At 46.0% G+C, this 23,026-nt stretch overlaps 2 protein-coding genes across 6 annotated transcripts in view; one reads left to right on the forward strand and one right to left on the reverse strand.

The window, feature by feature from the left end:
- Rpl29 (ribosomal protein L29) overlaps positions 1 to 23,026 on the forward strand; it is an 893,235-nt gene that overhangs the window by 369,660 nt on the left and 500,549 nt on the right. The window lies entirely within an intron of this gene.
- Positions 1 to 23,026, reverse strand: part of Col6a5 (collagen type VI alpha 5 chain) — a 100,313-nt gene that overhangs the window by 63,571 nt on the left and 13,716 nt on the right. For 2 of the 4 annotated variants that reach the window (XM_008766594.4, XM_063266347.1), the window contains 7 exons: positions 21,520 to 21,618; positions 18,601 to 19,278; positions 13,726 to 14,358; positions 10,861 to 11,421; positions 7,879 to 8,433; positions 4,545 to 5,120; positions 1,855 to 2,430 (listed from right to left, as the gene is read on the reverse strand). In XM_008766594.4, coding sequence (XP_008764816.2) covers positions 1,855 to 2,430; positions 4,545 to 5,120; positions 7,879 to 8,433; positions 10,861 to 11,421; positions 13,726 to 14,358; positions 18,601 to 19,278; positions 21,520 to 21,586 — 3,646 coding nt within the window. In that variant the 5' untranslated portion in view covers positions 21,587 to 21,618. Of the gene's footprint in view, positions 1 to 1,854; positions 2,431 to 4,544; positions 5,121 to 7,878; positions 8,434 to 10,860; positions 11,422 to 13,725; positions 14,359 to 18,600; positions 19,279 to 21,513; positions 21,619 to 23,026 lie in introns of all 4 variants that reach the window. The other 2 variants (XM_039082614.2, XM_039082612.2) reach the window with 1 other exon arrangement.

Below are 23,026 nucleotides of genomic sequence, written 5' to 3' on the forward strand. Positions count from 1 at the left end.
ATAGGAGAGATAATTTTGTCGTGCTCCAGGAGGTGTGCGGTACCCAGAGGATGCTCAAGAAAATGAAGATACTGGCTATCCTACCAACACAAAACACAAACGCTTCCTCTGGCCCCATTTATACATAACAAGTTTCAATGCAAATTGTAACAAGTTTCAATGCAAATTATAACTTTATGTAAGTGGATAAATATTCCTGCTTTCAATGAGGACATATTCTGATTCATATGAATATAACACATTAATATTTTAAACTGTCCTCGAGATTATTCAATTTCTAGCAGTCATAAATGTCAAGTTGTGCAAAGGCCAGTTTGGTAATATGGGTAAGTCAAATGGCCAGGGGGTAAGGACCACTATCTGGAGAACAGATGGGGCCACATGCCTGTCCGCTGCCAGCTCCCACTGAGAGCAGCCAAGTGGTAAATGAGGCCCCATGTTGTTAGGTCCATTTTTAAAAGTAGAGCCTGAAATCTATACCTCTAATGCAACGTCTCCATCCTCTCACTGTGCTTACAGCAGTCAACTGACTGAGTACCTTCTCCCCGGCTTGACAGAATGAGCAAGCTGCATGTCCTGCCTCCTCTTATCCTTGCCTGCTGCTCCTTCTCAGAATAGGGGACATTGTGGCACTCCTCCAGAGTAAGAACTCTGGCTTCTTAATTCCAGCCCCAGAGCTCCTCCTTCGTCTTACCTCCACACAAGTACCCAAGCAGGACAGGGAAAACATGGAGAACTCGGAGAAACTGACTCAGGCCTCATGGCTCTAGAGACAGCAGGAGGGAGGATTACTGCCCATGCGCAAATTCCACATAGGGAGAAACCCCTGCTGCTGTGATGTCTTCCCAGCTCCCAGCCCCAAATGCACAGAACCCGAGTGCCCTGTGGCTACTGCCAGCTGCCGCTGAAGAGTGGCCCCTCTGTGGGACGGAACACTGTCCTACAGTTTGTTGCCCTCACACTTGGCCAAGCCCCTTCCTCCACAGTACCCAAGAGGCCTTTGCAACCATTTGTATCTGTGGACTAAGTAATCCTTAAAGACAACTAAAATGTTTACTATGTTACAATCACATAGATGTCTGCCTTACAAAGGAAACAAAACAGGGCTGGACAGGTGGCTCAGTAATTAAGATCACTTGTTGCTCTTACAGAGGACCCAGAATGTGTTTCCAGTACTCACAGGCTGGCTCACAACCATTTGGAATTCAGTTCCAGGGGATCTGACAACCTCTTCTTACCTTTGGGGGCCACTGCAGCCTCAAGGTAGCTGCATACAGGCATGTTCCAGAGCTTCTGAATCCCTTTTCTAGACCCTAAGATCACTGCATGCATATGGTCCACAGACATACATGCAGGCAAAACATCCATATACAGAAGCAAAACCATAAAAATAAAAAGTTTAAAGCCCACTCTATACATACATATAAAGATATACACACACACATACACACATACACAGCACACGCATACCGAGTCCTTTACTAGTTTAACTATACTGAAACAGTTTCAATAGTAAATATTCATTTTCCTTACATCCAATCAGATGAAGAGCATAGTCTAGAGGACTTGTACAGGACACAGAGCTCCGTGTATGAAAGGAGGAGAAACTGGTTGTAGTGAGAGGATGGGGATGCCTACAGGACACAGCCAATCCCATCCCCTTATGCTCTGTACCAATCCTGCCACTGAGGAAGGCTGACTAAGCCCAAGCTTCCAGGGAGAAGCAACAATCAACATCTCTTCTCACCACACATTGTCCTAAATGGATTCCAAAGGGGCCGGCCCATAATACAACCTTCGGAAACAAGGGCACAGGAAGCCTCTAATAAAACCAAACAACGGCGAGACACTCACTGGCTTTCCCGCAGCTCTGGCAAATTTCACGGACCATTCTTTTCTTCACGTCCACATTCTTTAGTGTATTAAAGTCTTTGAACGTAATTATTTTTTCTGAATTGCCTGTGATGGGCAGAAGCTGTCCCTTATAAACATTTCCTATTCCCAAAGCCAGGATACAGATGCCAAGTTCTCTCAGGACCTTCACTGCTCTTGACACATCATAGTGCGGATAACTAGATGTTATAACAACCAAAGTCTGAGGGACACCAGCGTTTCCTCTCCCGCCAACCGAAGGGTCGAACATGTCACTCACATGCTTAAGAGCAAAGTCAATTCGTGGAAGCCCCTTGCTCTTAGCCACACTGTGGACCTGAGATTTCCACTGAGTTTTGTTCAGAGAGCTTTCCAACTCAATAATTTCCTGATACCGGCTCCCGTACTGAGCCATCCCGATTTTCAGTCTTTGAGACTCAATGTCAAAATTATCAATTAAGTCTGACAAGAAAGTTGTCATGGCAACAAAATCTGAATCAGACACCATGTCAGAGCCATCACAAAGGAAAATCACATCAGCTTCTGGAAGGTTACAAGCTGCAACAGAAAGGAGAAGTATAAATTATTTCCTCGTGCATCATTCTAAATTGTTCCATTACTGAGATACTTAAATTGCTTTGCTAAATACTTAAATTGTTTTGCATTAGCGGCGAATTGAGATAAATTAGCAGAAGAGAGACTCGATGATTGAACCGCAAGGAGAAGGAAAAATACCAGGAAAGGGTGGGGTAATGGACGTTTTTCACAGTGTAATTATATTTGCATGAGTTATTGGGAGAGATACTGCAGGCTATTCAGAAAGGAAGGAGGTAATTTGAACAGATTGAATATTCTCAGGAAGAGATATTTTGCAAGCCTGGAAGTCTCTGCAATGTCTGCAGATCAGAACAGGCTAGGTAGCAATACCACGGGGTATTGTTGAAACTTCTGCTGTTGCTGATGTTGCCAGTTTACACGTGTATTCAATAGTATCACTTCCAAAACACTCTGGGCACACAATAGCATAGTAAATAGTCCTGACCAGCTTATGACACATGATTCTAATTGTGTATGTAGAGAAAGGAGAATTCAGAGTTGGCTAAACCCATAAAAGCAGATAAAATAGACTCTTCTACTGCAGTTTTATGTCTCGATATTAGACATGTATGAGACAAGCGTGTACTGTCCATAGACAGTGCACAAGACCATCTCCCTGAAGCTCAGTATGAAATATTCTAAAACCAAGGGATAACTTTCTCCCACTTCCAGCCAGACTCCCTGGCTCTGAAACAGCAGAAGAACAATCACAAATGATAACCATGGCTTGTCCGGTGTCCCACAATTCCCTGTAAAGGAGAGGGGCAGACAGAGAGCCAAGCTGCCCAGACAAGCCTTCAAGAAAGATTAAGTTTCCTGCAGTTAGTGGAGGCTCCAGCTGTCCGCTCCTTCAGGCCTCATTTCCGTATAGAGATGTCTTGCAGATGACACATCTTTCCCAGGGCAGTCCACACGCCCTTCTCACCTCATCCTTGCTATCTTAGCCTGACACCGGGCAGCCGTCCTGGGAAGTGCTTACACCAGCGATACAAGTTTACAGCTTCACTGGACGTGCACCACTGGCTGACTTCTGCCTACCCTGCCTTCCTTTTTGTTTCACAAGTGTGGCTCCTTAAAACAAACTCCATTTCGGCATCCATTTCTGAAAGGTAACATGGGCGATAAAAATGAAGAAGCATCCATATTCCTAGGGCAAGGCCGGTCTCAGTGATGTATTAGATTTGGCAGAGACCCAGCAATGAACAAGAGCTGAGTAACCCAAAGCCTTTTGATGGGGGGCAGATGAGACAAGCTCATCACAACAAGCTTTGCACCAAAGCACTAACACCAAGGGAAAGACAAGGGCTGGAGTCTGGGAGCATGGAGCAAACAAAAGCTTAAACTTGTTAGGCAGATTAGCTGCAGGCAAGCGATAAGCTGGGTGTTCCGTGGGCAAACCGATGTACACAGAGAGGCAGAGAAATTTCAGAACAGCAAGGAAGACATGAAAAGGGCAGGGGCAACAGACGAGATGGGAGAAGTGTATTAACAGTTGGAGTTAGAAGGCTTCCAAAATGCTGTAGACAGTGGTGTGACAGGAGGGGCCTGCATAGCAACAGGACCGATGGGAGGAGGGGTGGTACACACACTTGGCACACATGAACACATAGGAGTAAGTACACGTGCATATATCCCACACCCAAAAGCCCAGATGCCATCATGGAACAGGGGGTGGAAAGACTGTACGAGCCAGAGGTTGAAGAGGACAAGATAGTACAGTGTCTTCAGGGCATGATAGGAGAGTAGTTGTGACTAAGTCTTGCATGACATCAGTCAACGTTCTGTCATGGAATTGGAAGGGATCAAGAGTCTCTACCCCTGAGGAGCTGTTTGCAGTGAGTAGCCTCTGCGGGGAGATAGACTGTTTTCTTTAAGGTTGTAGCTCTAATAGCTAGCCCCACATCCTCAAGTATTTGGGCAACACAAACTGGAAAAGAAGACACAAAGCTAGGGGAGTGGAGATGTATGTGAGGGGTGGGTCTGGGAGGAGTTAGAGGGAGGAGTTGAATGTGATCAACTATGTCATAATCGAGTCTCAAGGAACAAACTATTAAGCAATGGTTATAGTGGCTTACTCTCTTGTGAATTATTGCACAGAATCTCTTGTAGAGGCAAGTAAATGTCTCTCAGTTTGTCGAAATTGTCCACATGGATAGTATTTTCTTTCTTCCCTGCCATGGTCTCCAGTTCATCCTGGTTGGCACGGCCTACGCCAACTGCAAAGATGGTGATTCCCTTGTCTCTGAGCTCCCGTGCTGTGTCGTTGAGTTTATCTCGGTCGTGGGACTCGCCATCGGTGATGACAATCATCAGCTGTCTCACGTTCTGCTTCAGGCGGCTGCCATGCTCTTCCATGAACAGGATGTTGGCGTGCTGAAGGGCCTTGGCAGTGTAGGTATCCCCTCTGGTGTCCCTGGGCCTCTTCAGGTGCTCGGTGATGGCCGATCTGCTCGAGTAAGTGTTAAGGTAGAAAAGAATCTCGGGGTTGTTGGAATACATGAGAGCTCCGAACTGAACTCTGTCCCTGCCAACGTCTGCCTTCTCCACCAGGTGGATGGTGAGGTTAATCATGCTTTCTTGCTCCCGTGGACCGATGCTGCCTGAGTGGTCCAGCACAAACACAATGTCTAAGAGTTCAATCCTCTTGCAATCTGGAAAAAAAAAATAAACCACAGGCATTCATAAACTCCACCATGCCACTTACACACACCGAGAGGACAGAATGTGGTCAACTTTGACCATTGAGCATCCTAGGTACATGACGTCCCAACCTCATCACCCATGACTGGATTCTCATATAGGCACAGCGGTGTGCATGTGGAGACCAAAATTCAACCTCAGGTTTCATTCCTCAGAACGCTGTCTACCTTGGTTCAGAAATAAGGTCTCTCACTGGCCTGGAACTCACCAGGTAGCCTGGGCTGGCTGGCCAGCGAGCCCCAAGGCTCTGTCTGTCTCTACCTCAACACTGAGGTTACAGGCACTGAGGTTAAAATCTGGCTTTTTCAAATGGGTGTTGGGGGTCAATCAATCTCAGATCTCCATGTTTCTAAGGCAAGTACTTTGCCAATTGACCATTCCCCCAACCCTTGTCTCACTTGCTTCTTCACGGTGGTTGCTGTCATTTTTACAGAGAAAGAAACCAAAGCTCAGTCAAGGACAGGTTGCTGAGCAGGATTCTAAGGGTGCATGTACTCTTAGCTAAGGGGTTTCACGGCTGGTGGCCCTTGTACCACACCATCCCAACCCAATGGTGCCTTTGCTAATTAGCTTTCAGCATAAAAACAATGTCAGAAGCCAATTCAAGGGCAATCATAATGGCAGACCGTGCTAGGGTTTGCAAAGACTGCCTGCAGCTCATTGTGTGGACAGGGGATTGAATTCCATTCTCTCTGACTCCTGCTGTCTTCTGTGCCCCCAGTAAACAAATCTCCCCAGATGTATCAGGGAACTCCTCACTTAATACACATTAAGCTCCATCCTGGCCTCCAGAATTCAAACATAGGAATGGATGGATATAAGTTAGGGGGGATGAAAGTGCCCATCTCTGCTTCCCTGGTCTCATGTCCTCTTAAACTTTCAAAGCCAACAGACCACTCTGGTGGTCTGCAAAGTCTAGACTCTCATAGTAATTTTCTTCCTTGATAAACTACGCATCTGCCCTCTAAAGTTTCCATTCTCCTTCACTTCCTACCAGCCTGCTTTCCCTCCAGTCTTTATTTCAGCCAGTAAGGCTCTCAATTATCCAAGTCCCAGACAGTGTGGATAAGCTCAAGCTATCCCTGTGAAAGCCTGTGACAATGGCTTCACTGAGACTCGGTGACTGAGCATGACTTGAAAAACATTTGCAGGGCAGTTGCTATATGAGGCAGTTTCACCTTGTGCACCAGACAGGGCCCTGGCAACATTAGTATTTTTCCAAATGAAGAGTCTCAAGTTGAAGGTCTGGTCCTTTAGGATTCCTCTCCATGCTATCAAGAGCCCAAGAATCAATCACTGCCGGGTGTAGACAAAGAGGACTCCAGTCAGTTACTGGAGAGGCCCAAGATAACATCTAAAGCTCAGATTGCAACAAAGTGTTTCATTTGTTAACTTCTAAAAATTCTAAACACTCAAATTTTGAAGGATGAAACCCAATGAATGTTTCTATGTTGCCAGGAGAACACACAACAGACTTCTTAGGTTTTCATTTGCTCCCTCAGCCGCCACAGATCAGCACAGGACAGGGTTTTTTTGTTTGGTTGAGTTTTGTTTTGTTTTGGGTTTTTTTTGTTTTGTTTTGTTTTGTTTTTGGGTTTTGTTTTGTTTTGTTTTTTTTGGTTTTTTGTTTGTTTTTTTGGTCTTTTGGGGGGGGTTGGTTTTTTTTTTTTAAGTTTTCTCCTCCTAACATCTTTTCTTTTGTTTTTTCATTTCTTATTTTATTACTTCTATAGTTTTTTATTTTTTTTCTTCCATTTTTATTAAATTGGGTATTTCTTATTTACATTTCAATAAATGTGAGTCTTCAGGCCTTATGCAGGCCAATAGCTAACTGTGGTTCTAGAGAGGTTAAATCTGATAGCATCTGGGCTGGGAGGCCGTTCAGTGGTAGAGTTCCCGACTAGCATCTGTGAAGCAGGATTTTGGCTCAAACTGAAGATTGCTCAATACTTTTTAAAAAACATTATGATTTAGGAGAGAAATGTGGTAACCTTAAGCCATCAGGCACACACTGCAATTTCACAAGTACATGAACAGACAAATGCCTGGCTACCAGAAGTTAAGAATGCCAATCAATAAAAATGCACACTTGGTATTTAAAATGTGAGGGGTGTTCTTGCTAGATCAGGTCTGTTTAGGTTGCCATTTATTATAGCTAAAAGGAAGATGCACTTATGCTTCTAATTACTTCCTGCCCTAGATAATCTATAGATACATGAAAGCATTATAACTGACAAAAAGCAGAAGTAAAAATATCTACAGAAACAAAAGGGATTAATGGGAGGGGGAACCAAGAAAGGAAGAAGAGAGGGGGTGTATGAGGATATCAGAATATGCTCAATTCTATAGGTTTTAAAATAAAGATACTTTTTAAGACCAAAGAAAAGGGAACTGGAAAGGTGGCTTAGCAATTAAGAACATTGTTCTTCCAGAAGTTTCAGGTTCAGTTTCCAGCACCCACACGGCAGCTCACAATCATCTGTAGCTCTAGGTCCAGGGGGTCTGAAACACTCTTCTGACCTCTGTAGGCTCTGAGTGCCATGTGGTACACAGACATACATGCAGACTAAACATCCAGATGCATAAAAAAATATGGATACAACTTAAAACACGGAAGTCTAGGAAGTGGCGGAGACCAGAGTGCAGCCCTCTTTTAAGTCAATATCTCCCACCCTGGAGGCTTAAAGGGAAAAGGGGTGGGGCACTTACCATGCAGAGCACACACTCGAAAGATGAGTTTACTCTCTATGGTCTTCAGATGATCAAAGTTCTCAACATGGAAAACCAGGCTTCCCTCCCCACTGATCTCCTCCAACTGAGTCCTGTTAGCACCGTACACACCCACAGAGAAGATAGTCACACTTTTGCTCCTGAGCGCCATGGCCGGACCCCCCACTTCATCCTGGGCTTCTCCATCTGTGAGGAGGATGAGGAACTTTCTGACCTGGGGACGCCCCCCCTTGGAAATGTCAAAGTATTCATTTACGAAGGTTAGTGCACTTCCGGTCAAAGTGTTTCTGTTGATGGGAGACATTCCATCTATGGCGGCATAAACTTCCTCACGTGTGGAGTATTTATTAAGCTGGAACTCTTCTTTATTGTAGTCACTGAACTGAACGACACCGACTTGGGATCTGTCGGCGCCGATCTCAATCTTCCCCACCAGGTTTTTCATGAAAGTTTTCATTTTCTCAAAATTTGTAAGCCCTATGCTTCCAGAACTGTCCACCAAGAACATGATGTCGGCCTTCATGTCTTCACATCCTGTATGGGAGAAAGAGATCAGGAATTGGTGTGATTCTTAGATACGAGGGCACAGTAAACAGTAACAAATGCACTTATGAGAAAAGTGCAAAATCGGCCCAGGGCATGGCTGTTACGGTTGACATTTTTACTTGTGACTTTGGTAGAAGAAGCCTAACAAGAACCCTGCATCGGAAATTCACTAAGGACAACCCCAGTCCTTCGTCCACACAATCACCCATTCATTTATCATTCGTGCAGCCATCATTCATGCATCATTCATGCATTATTCATGTATACTCTTTCATCATTCATGCATCATTCATTCATCACTCACTCATCACTCACTCATCACTCATTCATCATTCTTTCATCACTCTTTCATCATTCATGCATCATTCATTCATCACTCACTCATCACTCACTCATCACTCATTCATCATTCATTCATCACTCATTCATCATTCATTCATCACTCGTTCATCATCCATTCATTCACTCATTCATCATTCATTCATTCATAACTCTTAAGTACACAGAAATACCAAGCTTCAAGTTAAATGTTAAAGATGTGATGGTGATTTTAAAAGTTAAGCAGAGCCAAAGTAACCAATTCTCAACATTTCTGGGACTAATGTTTCATTTAAGCATTAGTCATGAAACTAATTTAAAATAGTCATGAAAAACATAAATCTAAGTAATCTTAAAGCAGCATTATTTCTGGGATAATTTTAAATTATTTGATAAATAAGTCAACTCTAGAAAATGAGTAGTGAAAAGATTTTTTAGGATATTACATGCTTTAGTACACACATATATTCATTCACCATGGACTATTCCTTCATACACACACACACACACACACACACACACACACACACATACACACACACACAAACATACATGGTCCTTATAGGAATAGGGTACACACACACACACACACACACACACACACACACACGCATGTACGACTTCTATAAACTTTTGAAAATGAGTGTTATTGAGGCTGGAGAGACACTTCAGCAGTTTAGAATACTTGTTTCCTTTGCGGAGGACCTAGGTTTAAGTCCCAGCACCCACACAACAGCTAACAACTGTCTATAACTCCAGTCCCAGTGGTTCTGATGCTTTCTTCCGACCTCTGCAAACACAGCATCTACATGGTACACACATATATATATACAGACCAAACACTCGTACATGTGAAATAAAACTTTTTAAAATCTTTAAGATTAAAAAAATATGAATATGGCTTTAACAAAGCCCCAAGGTAAAGTGAACTGCTAGCAATATTTCTGTGTGTGACAGGCACATAGAAAGGACTAGATCATTTTATATGCATCTAGCATTCATGGAAGCTACTCCCTTATTTTTACATGTGATAGGGTCTGCTTCTAGAATGCTAATCAATATGTTTTCCCATTTTTGCCTGTTAATCAAGTTTAATCCAGGCAGATCTTTTCCAAGCAGAAAAATGCTTGTCCCAGCCTCCCTTGCAATAAGACATGACTCCCGCCACCCCTTCCCCTGACTAAGTTTGAACCAGTAACTGAGCAACAGTGGCCCAGCCTCTTCTGGGTGCTACCATCAAAACTAAGTACAGCATGCTGCCTTCAGGTCCCGCCTTCCACATTTGGGAGGTGAGGAGCGCAACTTCAGTTTTAACCTAAGGTAGAAGCCCCTGCCTGTCCAGAAAACCTGAACCCCTTCCCTCCAGCCTATTGCAGAAGAGAAAAGGAGCAGTAACATTCTGGAACCTCGAGCTTGAAGTATTCCTATCAGAGACTTCAGTCCAGCAGCACCTGCCCTGGGGTACACTGCTGTGGTCTGGTTCCTCAGGCCCAGGCTCCTTGGCATTCTAAGCTCCACTTACTAGTTAGGACTCATTTCCTCGTCCACGACTAGATACCTGAACTATAAACAATGTGCCAACCTCCTCACCTCAGCCTCGAACCTTCTTCTCTGAAGAAGAATCTACTCTACGGTGCCCTCTGTACTGTGTTTCCTGGAGTTCTTCTCCTTTTCCTGGATGGAGTCAAGGCAGGAGACACTGGGATCAGTCCTGCTCATCTTCCTCCTCTTAGACCCCGACTGTATATGACAGCCGTCTTGCGGTCAGAGCAGGGAAAGGAGGAAGATGAATCCCGTGACGTGGGATTCTGCCCGCAGTATCACACGTTTGAGTCTTTGCTTCTCTTCCCAGTGTCTCAGGAAAACAAATCACCCATATTTTGCATCCTGTCCTCGCTCCAGTGAGAACCTCAGCCACCTTCTACAATACCCAACTTTGGTTCTGTCGTTGTGTTTGCTCTCTTGCTTGCTTTGCAGGGCTGAGGCTTAAACCTAGGGCTCCTCCATTCCAAACAAGTGCCCTAACCACTGAGCTACATTCCCACCCACACCTGACTCTTATGCAGCCCTTTCTGGGTTTCGCTTTGGTTTCCTTACCTTTATCAGAGCAGATGCGGTGGACAATTTCGTTTTTTATGTACTTCAGAGAATCAAAATTCTGCCCAAAGCTAACCCTTTCGTCTTTCCCAGCAATTTGTTGCAGCTGTGTCTTGTTCGCCTCGCCAATCCCAACGGCGTGAATGGTGATGTGCTCGGCCCTCAGTCTGTTGGCAGGTTCTAGAACGCTGTCGTTTGATTTCCCATCAGTCAGCACGATGAGGTAGCAGGGGACTTCGTGGATCCTCTCTGACTTTCCCTTCTTGATTATTGGCAGGATGAAATCCAGGGCTTTCCCAGTGAATGTACCACCTTTGAGTTGCTTAATGTTCCAAACAGCCTTCCTCAATTCGATGCCCTTCGTGTATTGAGAGACAGGAAATTCCACTTCGTTCCTGTGTGAGTACTGTACAACTCCAACCCGGACGTTGTTGGGGCCAATGGGAAACATGTCTACCACGGAGGACATGAATATCTGGATTTGCTCAAACTCTTTCCTGCGGATGCTGGACGACCCATCAATAAGGAAATAGATATCGGCCTCCTTTGTGTCCACACAGCCTACAAAGGAAACAAACATGTGAGTGTGGGCAGTGAGCCCTCTGTCAATCACAGAGCATCTCCAGTGAACTTCATCCCGGGCTTTGTGAGGGAGCATGGGCTGTACAGGATCTAAAGAGCAGGGCCTCGGAACCAGGCGGTGATGACACAGGCCTTTAATCCCAGCACTCCGGAGGCAGAGGCAGGCAGACCTCTGAGTTCGAGGCCAGCCTCATTTACAGAGTGAGTTCCAGGACAGCCAGGGGCTACACAGAGAAACCCTGTCTCAAGAAAACAGAACAAAACAAACAAAAACCAACAACAACAACAACAAAAACAAAAACAAAACAGGCCCCTGGGTTGGTGTGGAACCTGGATCTTTCTGTCCATTTTAACCTTTGAAATGTATCGCCATCTTGAGAAGACACAGAAGCACAGCAAGGCATAGCGATTTATCTAAGATCACACAGCCAGTAAATGAAGAGCCCGTTTTCAATCTGTACGTTCCCCATGCTATCATCTCCTTACATAAATGAGCCAATCTCCTAAACACGGGGCAACTTGGCCGTTTTAGAATTCTTGTTGTTAGCAGCTTTGGAGCAGTTAATGATTCCTGACACCGCTGTAAGCTCTGAGCAACCGTTCCTTAAGAAATAAAGAATACTGAAAATAAGTCCAACCCAGAGAATTACAACTATGAAATCAGTACACAAGGCTCTGGGGCTGAGATCACGATCCTCAGCAAAGCACAGGGTTGGTTTGCCCTTGCAAACCTTGAGAGTGAGCCAAGAGAACTGATGCGTAATTAATAAAGAGCTGAGGGCTCACCAGAAGTGAGGCAGCAGTGGCCAGAGATGGTAAAGAGAGCATATGGGGCACAGCAGAGCCCAAGGCTTCCCTGCACCTCCGCCCTCTCACACACATACCAGGCAGCACCAATCACTGATGCTCTTACCAACTTAGAGCCCAGCCAGGAAAGCCCTTGCTGACCAAGTATGAGGAGCTGCCTTCGAGCACAGCACCTGCATTAAGTGCGGAGGGGCCACGCATGTCTGTAATCCCAGTGCTGGGAAGGCAGAGTCAGGAAGACCCCTAGGGTTTGTTGGCCACTCAGTCTAGTGGAACCTGGGGGCATCAGGAACAATGAGAGACCCAACCTCGAAAAACAAGGTGGGAAACAATTGAAGACAGACAGTGACCTCTGGTCTCTACATGCAGACACACATGTATATGTACACACGCAGGAGCACATGTACATATACAAAAAACCCCACCCACTATATTTAATTAAATAAAATTAGGGACAGCAAAATTGCTCAAAGAGTAGAGCGATCACCGGGCCAGCCCGACTCCCTGAGTCCAACCCTTAGAACCCATGGTGGAAAAGCAAGAAGTGATTCAAACACTGTCCTCTCAACTCCACAGAAGTGTTAGGCCACACACGGGCCTGTGCCACAAACACCTCCTACCCACACAATAATCTGTTCCTAATTAAATAAACTCACAAGTCATCTCGTTTACAGCTCACTAGCTGGTGGGAGCTAACCCTTGAACAGGAGCTGTAGGACATGTCCACCATTCAATTAGGCAGCGATGAAATCTGCCCCTTGACAGAAGGCCTCACAGTTCAGTCAGACAGAGATAAAGCTACCGATGTGTAGATGTGACTTTTAAAATAGACGTTTGTTGTCAACCGGGTGACGCTAGACCTGTCAGTCACAAAACCGACTTTCTGGTAGGATGCCACACCCCTAACAGTCTTTTTTAACTGCAATTTAGTTTCTACCTTATAATGTCTAGGAAGAGAAAATGCTCTCTGGTCACAGGACATAAATGGTCAGGCTCCTGGACACCGGCAGTTCTCACTGTTACAGTGTCTGGAGTTTGGATACTATAAATGCCCTTTGATTTGTTAATGCTCTAGTTAGCAAACTAACAGAAACAGAGACAGGGCGACAAGCAAAGAGACAACATTAAGAAAACAAGCCAAGTCCAGTGTTATCTGAAGGTGAGACGATAGATTATGTTTCTTCTCCGTGTCCATCTACACTATAAAAAATGTTTTATGTATTGTGTGGATGGCTTTATTACATCTTACCGAGGCACAGTTTGTGCATTAATAAAATCGATCCATTGTCCGAGTATGTTGTCTAATGGATTTTGGCATATTTATAGCTATGCAACCATTACCCCCAAATTCAGTTTTTTTTTAACGTTCTCGCAACCCTTAAAAGTTCCCTGAGTTTGGCCCAATGCCCACTCCTGCTCCAACCCCAGGCAACCATTCCCATTAGCCATGTAATAACAAGAGTCTTCTAGACATACCAGTTTTATCCAGCTCCATTTGTTCAGCATGGGTAGACACCTGGGTCCAGATTTCATTGTGGATCTTCTTCAGGAAGTTCCCACTGTATGATTCCAAGTGCTTGTAGGAGCTGTGTGTGGAAATGCTCTGTCTGGAAGGGTATGACACTATGTCTTCTAGCTGTGTGTTGTTGGCCCCTTGGACGCTCATTGCAAACATAGTTACACCCTGTAAGCGCAGGTCCAGCGCAGCCTCCCGCACCGCATCATCTGACGCTCTGTGGGTGACCAGCACAGCAATCTGGGGGACCCCCTGTGCCTTTCTGCTGCCACTGGACTCTGAGAAGCCTTCTGTCCTCATGTGCTCAATGGCGGCCCCAACATTAGATGCCCCCGTCCGGAGCGAGAGCTTCTGGATTTGCTGCTGGAAGTCAGACTGGCTGGTGCTTGACTTCAGAGAAGACACAGTCCGAGCCTTGTCACTGAAGCTCATCAGCCCAAGCCTCATGCAATTGTCCTTCACATCCACAGAGCTGGTGACATTCTCCAGGAAGTTCTGCAGATCCCTCAGATTTTGTGTGGTCCCCACGGACTCGTCCACCAAGAATATAAGGTCGGCAAGGGAGTCTTTCTGGCAGGATGCAAGGAAGGGAACTGTGGAGACAGAAAAGTTGTGAGGTTAGGGGAGACCACTGGCCTGGGACGGGAGGACTTCCAGGACTGTGGAAATGCTAATGCAAATGGACAGTGTTACCACAGACCCAATCTGAATTGCTTCCCCTTATTAAAACAAAGCCGTAAAATTCTAAGTAAGATTGGCAAGGTCATTGAATTCAGAGGTTTCGTGTGTACTCTTTCTCTATACTTAGCAAGTTTCCTGCCACACACTTACAGCCGGCATTGTCACGGTCATCTCTGTTACCACCTCTTCCCACTATTGGTGTGACCACAGTCACCAGCACGGTCATCACCACTACCAGCACATGAAACTCATTACCAATATTACCAGTATGACTGCCTCGGCCATGGTCCCCACACCCACCTTTCACCAGCAATGTGACCACCATGGCTGCCACCGCCTTCGTCACCCTCACGTGCTGACTGACATGCAGGGATGGGTTTGGCAGACATATTTCCGACCAGAACAAACTCACACACTCCATGGGCAGACCATATTCTTTCAAGAGGTAATGATGGCTACAAGGACATCAAAACAGGTAGCTTAATTGACTCTACTGGGAGTGTGGCTGGGAAGGGACTCTAACCCATGTAAGACGTGAAGTCAGGGCAGGCCTTTCTGAAAAGGTCCCACTTGGATGAAATGCATAGGATTCAATCATAGGAAATTCGGAAGAAAGAGGAATTCTAGGAGAAAGAATCGCAAAAGGCAGGGACAAGCAAGGCATACATAGTGGCTAGAGCCAGAGGTGAAGGGAAGCCGGGGTGACAAGCTCAGAGGGGAGCAGCCCAGATCACCTGGGAGTCACATGACCTGTCTTAATGTCTTAATCATCACTCTAGGTGTGAAGGAAATATGAATTCAAGGTTACAACTGGGCCAGGCAAGAGACAGGACAGCAGCAGTGGGACAGAGCAGCAAGATCAGTTCTGCTGTGTGATTAGAGACAGCAGAACACTTAATGATTGGACACAAACGCGGAAATAGAGGGAAACTCCTGGGCTTAGGGCTTGCGCGTCTGAATGGATGGGGTCAGTGTGTCCTTCTGAGACAGTAGGAAGAATGAGTTACAGGTAGCATCCAAGAGTTCCATCTCAGACATACTAGATTCCACTTAGCATTGAACATCCGAGAGGAGATGTCACACAAGCAGTTTGTTTGCAAGAATCTGGAGTCTCGGGCGGAATGCACCATGTTCACAGCAAACACCTCCTCCAAACACAGGAGGAAGAATTGCATCTGTGGAAAGTGGAGTCAAGAGACAAGCTTAATCGTGCCAAGCGCTACCCGTTAGCAACTCCAGAAGATGGAAAAACATGTCTTGTCTGTCGCTCTAGTGTGGGGCTCCTAAGACTAATTGAACCTGGTGAACCTCACTCAGAATCCCACACCACTCAGTATGCCGAAGTCCCAGAGTGACCTACCCAAGTCAACATTTATCTGACAACAGCTGTTACCATCAATAGCTAAGCAAACATCACGCAAGTCCCTTCACCCTTGTTAGCAGATAGACACTGTTTCCCTCACTTTACAGCAAAAGGAACGTAAGTCCAATGGTTAATAAAACTACCCAATGTGGGAGAGCTAGAGGGCTATCCAACTACGCTGCCCCCAGGGCCAGATCAGGGCCTTGAGTTAACCCACCCTAACATCTATCTCCTCTATGAACTGCTGGAGCGTGAGAAGGGGCCGTTCCTGAAGCTCCAAAGCTGTACCTTCTATGATGAGATCTTCTCTATGCTTTGTTTAGTTTTTTTGTTTTTGTTTTGTTTTGTTTTTATTGGTTTTTGGTTTTGTTTTCTTTGGGGGAAAAGTTGCAAGGGAGAGAGGAGGATGTGAAGGGATGGGGAGATGCATGCATAGGACTGGGTGCATGATGTGAGGCTCACAGAGAATCAATAAAAGTTTTAAAAAGAAGGAAGATAGAGCAAGGGGAAGAAGATAGAGAAGGAGGAAGAAGAGGAGGAAGGGGAAGAAGAAGAGGAAGAGGAGGAGGAAGAGGAGGAGGAAGAAGAAGAGGGGGAGGAAGAGGAGGAGGAGGAGGGGGGGAGGAAGAGGAGGAGGAGGAGGAAGAGGAGGAGGAGGAAGAGGAGGAGGAGGAAGAAGAGGAGGAGGGGGAGGAAGAGGAGGAGGAAGAGGAGGAGGAGGAAGAGGAGGAGGGGGAGGAAGAGGAGGAGGAGGAGGAGGAGGAGGAAGAGGAGGAGGAGGAGGAGGAGGAGGAGAGGGGGAGAAAGAGGAGGAGGAGGAGGGGGAAGAAGAGGAAGAGGAGGAAGAGGAAGAGGAGGAGGAGGAGGAGGAGGAGAAAACAAAAACTAAGCACCTGGGCCATAATTTAGAATCACTGATAACACAGCCTTGCCTTAACTTCCAGAAGGCAAGAACCCTTCCACGCCGTACCCTGTCTCGTACTACAAAGAGTTAAGAGAAATATGACGGATACATGGGGCCCTCTGAGAAAGTGACAGAGCTCCACTTTCCAAAGAGACCAGACTAAGAGATACCTGGAGAGTCAGAGAGCAGCCATGGAAGTCTGGGGGTTCTCCTGCTGTACCCCAGAGGCATGGCTGGGCGTCTCCCCAGAGTAGCATCCACCTAGAACCGTGCTGGCCTATTTGCCTCATCACCAGGATGATGTGTGCAACCTCCTGTTTTGTTTTCCCTGCTTTTTAACCGATGGTTTCTAGACCCATGACCCCAGTGACTATTGGACTCCAGAGTATTCTGCTTTGAAGTCATCATAGAAAACTCACCTAAGTACGGCATCCTTCAGTACGAAGGTGAGAGTGAAGGAAGCATTATTAGCACTCCTCCTTTGGGCCAAGGGAGTCAAGAATTGGAGTAAAGGAAGAGAAGGCCCTGTGTGTTTCTACCTAAAATACCAGGGTTTCTCGAGAGCTGAAGGTGTCCAGGCACCTGCTGGATGGAAGCTGGAAGGTAGCAGAGATAGCTTCTGGGATGGAAATCAGACCTCACCTAAGGACATGCTGCAGTGGCTGGGGCCCTAAGCCCTAAAAGGACACACTTTGATAGCTGGAGTCAATGCTGATCCTGAGTAGCTCTGAATGCACAGACCTCAGTACGGATGATGGGGTCCCGAGAGATGTGCTTGGGGGGTCCCCAGAAAAGTAAATGGGAAGTTTTCACATAGGCGAGGTACCAGCTGAGGTCCTGAATGGTGTATGTGAGGGAGACACTGAGCCAATTCAATTTGGGAGCCTTCGATTGCCTCGTTTCTATCCATGAGCCTTTGATAAATATAACTATTATTTCTCCAGTTTAAAGATAAAACTCTGCTGCAAGAGACGCTGTTACTTCACAGCAGCATTTCGGAGTCTCCCTAAAAAGCATTGCTAGTGCCTCACAAAAAATACATCCTAATATTAAATCTATGAAAATGTGAAATGTTTAGTTCTAAATGTAAAAGCTATCACCATAGGATGACGGACTACCTAGCTGGAGTGGCACAAGTGCCTTCTTTCTGGATAGGTACTGGCTGGTGCTCATTAGACACAGGCTTAGAAGAAATGGGGAGGAGGGGGCCATGCCACTAGGCATACACAAGCTCAAGAGTGCAGCCCTCCACATGGCTGACCAGACAAGTCACCCCTATACGGTCTGTGTGACACAAACGTGCACCTCTCATCCCACAGTCCTCATTCCCACCAAGAGCTGTGATATGCTAGCTGACTGGCACGTACTGAATTACTGCCCTTCAATCTCTCATCACCAGGAATATGAGGAAAAAGGAACCATTTAGATGGGTTTCTGAAATCTGTGAGAGCCGACGTTCATTTTACTCATAGCAAGAAACAGGACGCCAGCTCACTGTCTAGGCTCAAAGCAGACAGAGAAAAACGCAAGCTGCCAATTCTGCCCTTGTGGTACTGCCCACTCATGACAGGACAGGGACAAAGGGAGATGGAAAATCATGAGGAAGGTTGCTGTCATAAGATGCGCCCCAGGAATGCTGGGACCCAAAATGAAAGCATCCCAAGAGAGGAAGAATACAGGGTTGAGATTTAAATGACGGCTCTCTTCAGCCAAAAGGGGGCAAAGGAAGGCAACAGGATTGATGTCAGAGAAATGGCACCGACAGAGGCAAAGAGGCTGGTGTGTGGAAATTCAATACGGCTAGTGTACTGAGACAGCACGGAGCTGCCGTGAGTGGATAGATATGGAGCCCATGGGGGGTTGGGCGCCTCTGCCAGGCCTTCTTACCTGTCTCATCGACATTGTTTGCAGGTGTGGTTAGAGCTGCAGGTGTGATTAGAGGTTCGGGTGTGGTCGGGGCTACATCTGTGACTACGGCCACCGTTGTTCCTTCCCTGTACTGAGTCACATCCTGGATGATCTGTGCCATGTCTGGTGCAAACAGGCTGAGGTCTCTGGCAGTCCTGAGGTTGAAATGGAACTGAGGGGTGGCCATGGCCTTCAGGTCTTCCTCAGAAGCCTTCTGCACCCCCACAGAGATGATTTTCACCCCATCTTCCCGCAGGGCCTTCGAAGCCTCTTCCACGTCATCCTCGGACTCCGCTGAAGCCAGCACCACCAGGATTGGGGGGAACTGTTTCTTGTCTCTTCCGTTTGTGGGAGCAGAGAAATAGGTCCTGTGAGCCTCCTGCAGGGCGTTCCCAATCTTCAGGGAGCCACCGATGAACCCGAAGTTCTTCTTGAGGTGGTTCAGCATGGGGTTCCTGTTCTTGAAGGCGCCTAGGTGGAACTCATTGTGGAGAGCATCACTGTACTGGGCCAGGGCCACACGGTACTTGTTGGCCTCTACGGGGAGGCTGCTGATTATCTTGTTGAGAAAAGTCCTCACGAATGGGAAGGACTTAATTCCCAGGTAATCCGAGCTGTCTACCAGAAAGACCACATCTGCATACTTGGGTCCTGGCCCTGCACAGTAAGACAAGAAGTAAACACACAATCTTATTTCTTCCATCAAAATTTAAACCTCAGTACTCACGAGATGATGTCCTCCTGTCAAAGCTTTAACATAATTCCTGAAAGTCAAGCAGAAGAAACCACTTCTTCAGTCTGACATGTCAAGGGGGCATTAGTAAAGTTAGCCATCAGATCTTTCGTCCTCAAATCTATTTCTGAATGTAATTGACTTCCTTGTTGTTTCTGGAGCCACAAACTACGATACTGTACTACAAAATGAATGACCCAGTAGCATTCCAGAAGGTCCCAATGTGGTTTGAGGACTAATAACTATTTGGAGGGGGGCACTGGGTAGAATAAGCAGTGGTCTCGGGCTGGAGAACTTAAGGAGAGAGTGAGGAGAGATTTTAGCGGCATGGAATCTTCTGGGGACCACGGAATAGGAGAACCTGGATCAGACGTGAGCATGAACCAGGGGATGACCAATGCATCTCCAGATCTGGTCTGAAGGTGGCTGAACCATATATTGTCAAAGTTACCCCCATGTGAGGCAAATGGGTCAGTTTTTCAACTCCCCGATGGGTCCTCCATTGACATAGATTATCCCTAAAAATTGGATAGAGGAAAAAAATTATAGGTATGACCTCTGTGGTAAAAGGGATCTGGGAAAGCCAGGGGCTGCGTGCAGCTTCCTTCTTTGGTGTGCTGAAGCTCAAAAAGCTTGGGGTCCTGAACCATTACAGAGTCAGGATGTTTAGACTGGGGCTACTCAGCTGTATAGTTCATATTGTAAACGGGAAACGGGCAATGATTTAGTCACAGGGACACTTAGCTTATGTTTTCTTTGTGGAAACATAATTTTTTTTGTTTTCCACCTATTAAAGGGAAGCATATATATTTGTCACATATCTTATACCTTATGCCATATATTACATATTATATATTACATATCATATATACGTATAAGAAAATATATATTAGTAAAAGAGATAGGTGGACAGATTGAACCTTTATATATACACCTAACAAGACTGAACTACTACTCTGTCCTATGATAGCCTCGTAATGATTGTTACCAGGTCAGCTGTCTAATTTCATGTCAACATCACCCAAGCCAGGATAAATTGAGAATAGGGGATCTCAGTTGAAAAAATACCTCCACAGACTGACCCATGGGCAAGCCTGCAATACATTTTCTTGATTGATTGTTGGTGTGGGAGGACCCAACTTACTGTAGGCAACGAATGTCACCCTCGGGCTGGTGGTCCTGGGTGCTATAAGAAAGCAGGCTGGGCAGGCCATGGAAAAGCCCTAAGCGGCTGTATTCCATGTCCTCTGTATCAGTTCCTGTGTCCAGGTTCCTGCTCTGCATCTCTTCCCTGATTTCCCTTAGTGATACCCCGTGCTGTGGAGTTGTAAGCACAAATAAACTTTCTCTCTCCAAGATGATGTTGGCCAATGGGGTTTTACTGCAGGAATAGAAACCCTAGTGAGGACACCTAGAAACTATAGGAAAATGTAGGAATAGTGAAGCAAAGTTTTACTTCTGAAATACTTTAGTATGCTGGGTTCTGCAAGCTCGTGGGAGCCCTTCCTCTTAGGACAGGAAATACTTGTTGGAAACTGCAGTAAGAGATGACTGCCACAGCTACCTGCTCACTCCACCGATGCAGCTTGCAGAGGAAGAAATGCTTTAACCTCTACCTACAGTGTTTGCTCTGGTGATCATGTTTAACTATGATGGAAAGTCCCCTGGGTGGAAACAGGACTCAAAGACACCCTTGGATGCTCACATCAGCAGGGATTTCAATGCTGTTATCCCATCTATACAAGCTATAAGAAACCACGGGCTAGCGCTGGGCTTTACAAAGCTTTACAAAGCATGCCGTGCAAATAAAGCTGAATTCTCCTGCTCCCCTCCGAGCACCTGCTCAGTTGTCCCCTCAGTTGTCAGAATTTCTGCAACGTCTCTAAAGACAAAGCTCAATTCACAAGTAGGCTTACTGTATTCTCAGAGATATGAGACACTGAGAGTTATGCAAATCAAGGAATAAGGAAGTTCTAGCCAGGGCTATATGGTGTTTTTTACCCATAGCTTTCCCTACCTTTAAGGGACGAAACCTGTTGAATGTTATGTCCTATGACTATTTATTATTATTATTATTATTATTATTATTATTATTATGTATACTTTGATAAAGCATAAAAATGTTTATTTTTCCCAAAAAATAATGAACAAAAACATACCAGTACCTGGGCTCTGGTCTGACAGGGTCTCAGTCCAAAGGATTAGGACAAACACAATTAGCTGGAGCTTCATTCTGTTAACGAACAGGGTTTCTTATTTTTATTCTGAAAAAAAGATGCAATATGAATTATATGCAACATCGAATGCCAGGAACCATTTACAGAATGCTGTACTAAAAAGAAGTATTTAAAAAAAAAAGGAGGCGTATTTATGCAGCATCCATCAAGCACATGGAATATTCGCTGAAAACAAGTATTGATGTAAGTTGAGGAGTTGAGCCCTGAATGTGACTGGGTATGGTAGCAATGTCTGCAACCAGGGCTGGCTGTGGTGGCAGTGCCTGTGACCAGGGATGGCTGTGGTGGCAGTGCCTGTGACAGGGGATGGCTGTGGTGGCAGTGCCTGTGACAGGGGATGGCTGTGGTGGCAGTGCCTGTGACAGGGGATGGCTGTGGTGGCAGTGCCTGTGACCGGGGATGGCTGTGGTGGCAGTGCCTGTGACCGGGGATGGCTGTGGTGGCAGTGCCTGTGACAGGGGATGGCTGTGGTGGCAGTGCCTGTGACAGGGGATGGCTGTGGTGGCAGTGCCTGTGACCGGGGATGGCTGTGGTGGCAGTGACTGTGACAGGGGATGGCTGTGGTGGCAGTGCCTGTGACAGGGGATGGCTGTGGTGGCAATGACTGTGAGCCCATCATTTAGGAGGGGAAGGCAGCAGATCCTCAGCTGCACGAGACCTCCATCCTAGTTAGTACAAATAGTGTGTCTCATTGTGTGGTGCTGATCTGCATTTCTTTATGAAAACCGGTCGAATCTCTTCCCATACCTATTGGGCACTTACATATCTTCCTTGCGGAAACATTTATATCATGCCAACTTTTCAGCAGGCTTTTGTTGCTGGGTAACAGGAATTGCTTACATATCCAGATCCCAGACACTTAGCAGATAAATGACTTGCAAAGAGACCCCTCCCACTGTGGGGATTATATTTAAGACGTACTTTAAGACAAGCGGTTACAAACTGTTACAAAGCCCAATTTGCCTGCATTTTGTTTTTTTGCTTATCCTTTTCAGATTTATTTTTGCTTTATGCAGATAGCCAGTTTGTCTGTACAGGTCCTGTCTGTGTACCACAGGTAGGCAATACCCTCAGAGATCAGAAGAGGGGAGGAGATTTCCCAGGACTGGAGTTATGGATGGCTGTGAGCTGCCCACGTGGGTTCTATGAGTTGAACCCTGATGCTCTAGCTAAGACCTCTCTCCAGCCCCGCTTCCTGTGCATTTAGTATCCAATGCATCATGTCCACTCCACTGTGATGAAGACTATCCCAAATGCTTTCTTCTAAGTAGACTAGAGCCTTGCCCCTTGGTACTGCAACACTATACGGCTTCTTTCCAGGGCTCTGGTGCTTGCCCTGTTCCCTGGAGGCTTACACACCTAATGAGTTCATGTTGTTAGTAGAGCAGACTGAACTGGAAACATGGCGGGGAGATGGCAGTGGAATTGGCGCTGA

Source organism: Rattus norvegicus, chromosome 8 (genome assembly GCF_036323735.1).
Source record: "Rattus norvegicus strain BN/NHsdMcwi chromosome 8, GRCr8, whole genome shotgun sequence".
In the NCBI taxonomy this organism is placed as follows: domain Eukaryota; kingdom Metazoa; phylum Chordata; class Mammalia; order Rodentia; family Muridae; genus Rattus; species Rattus norvegicus.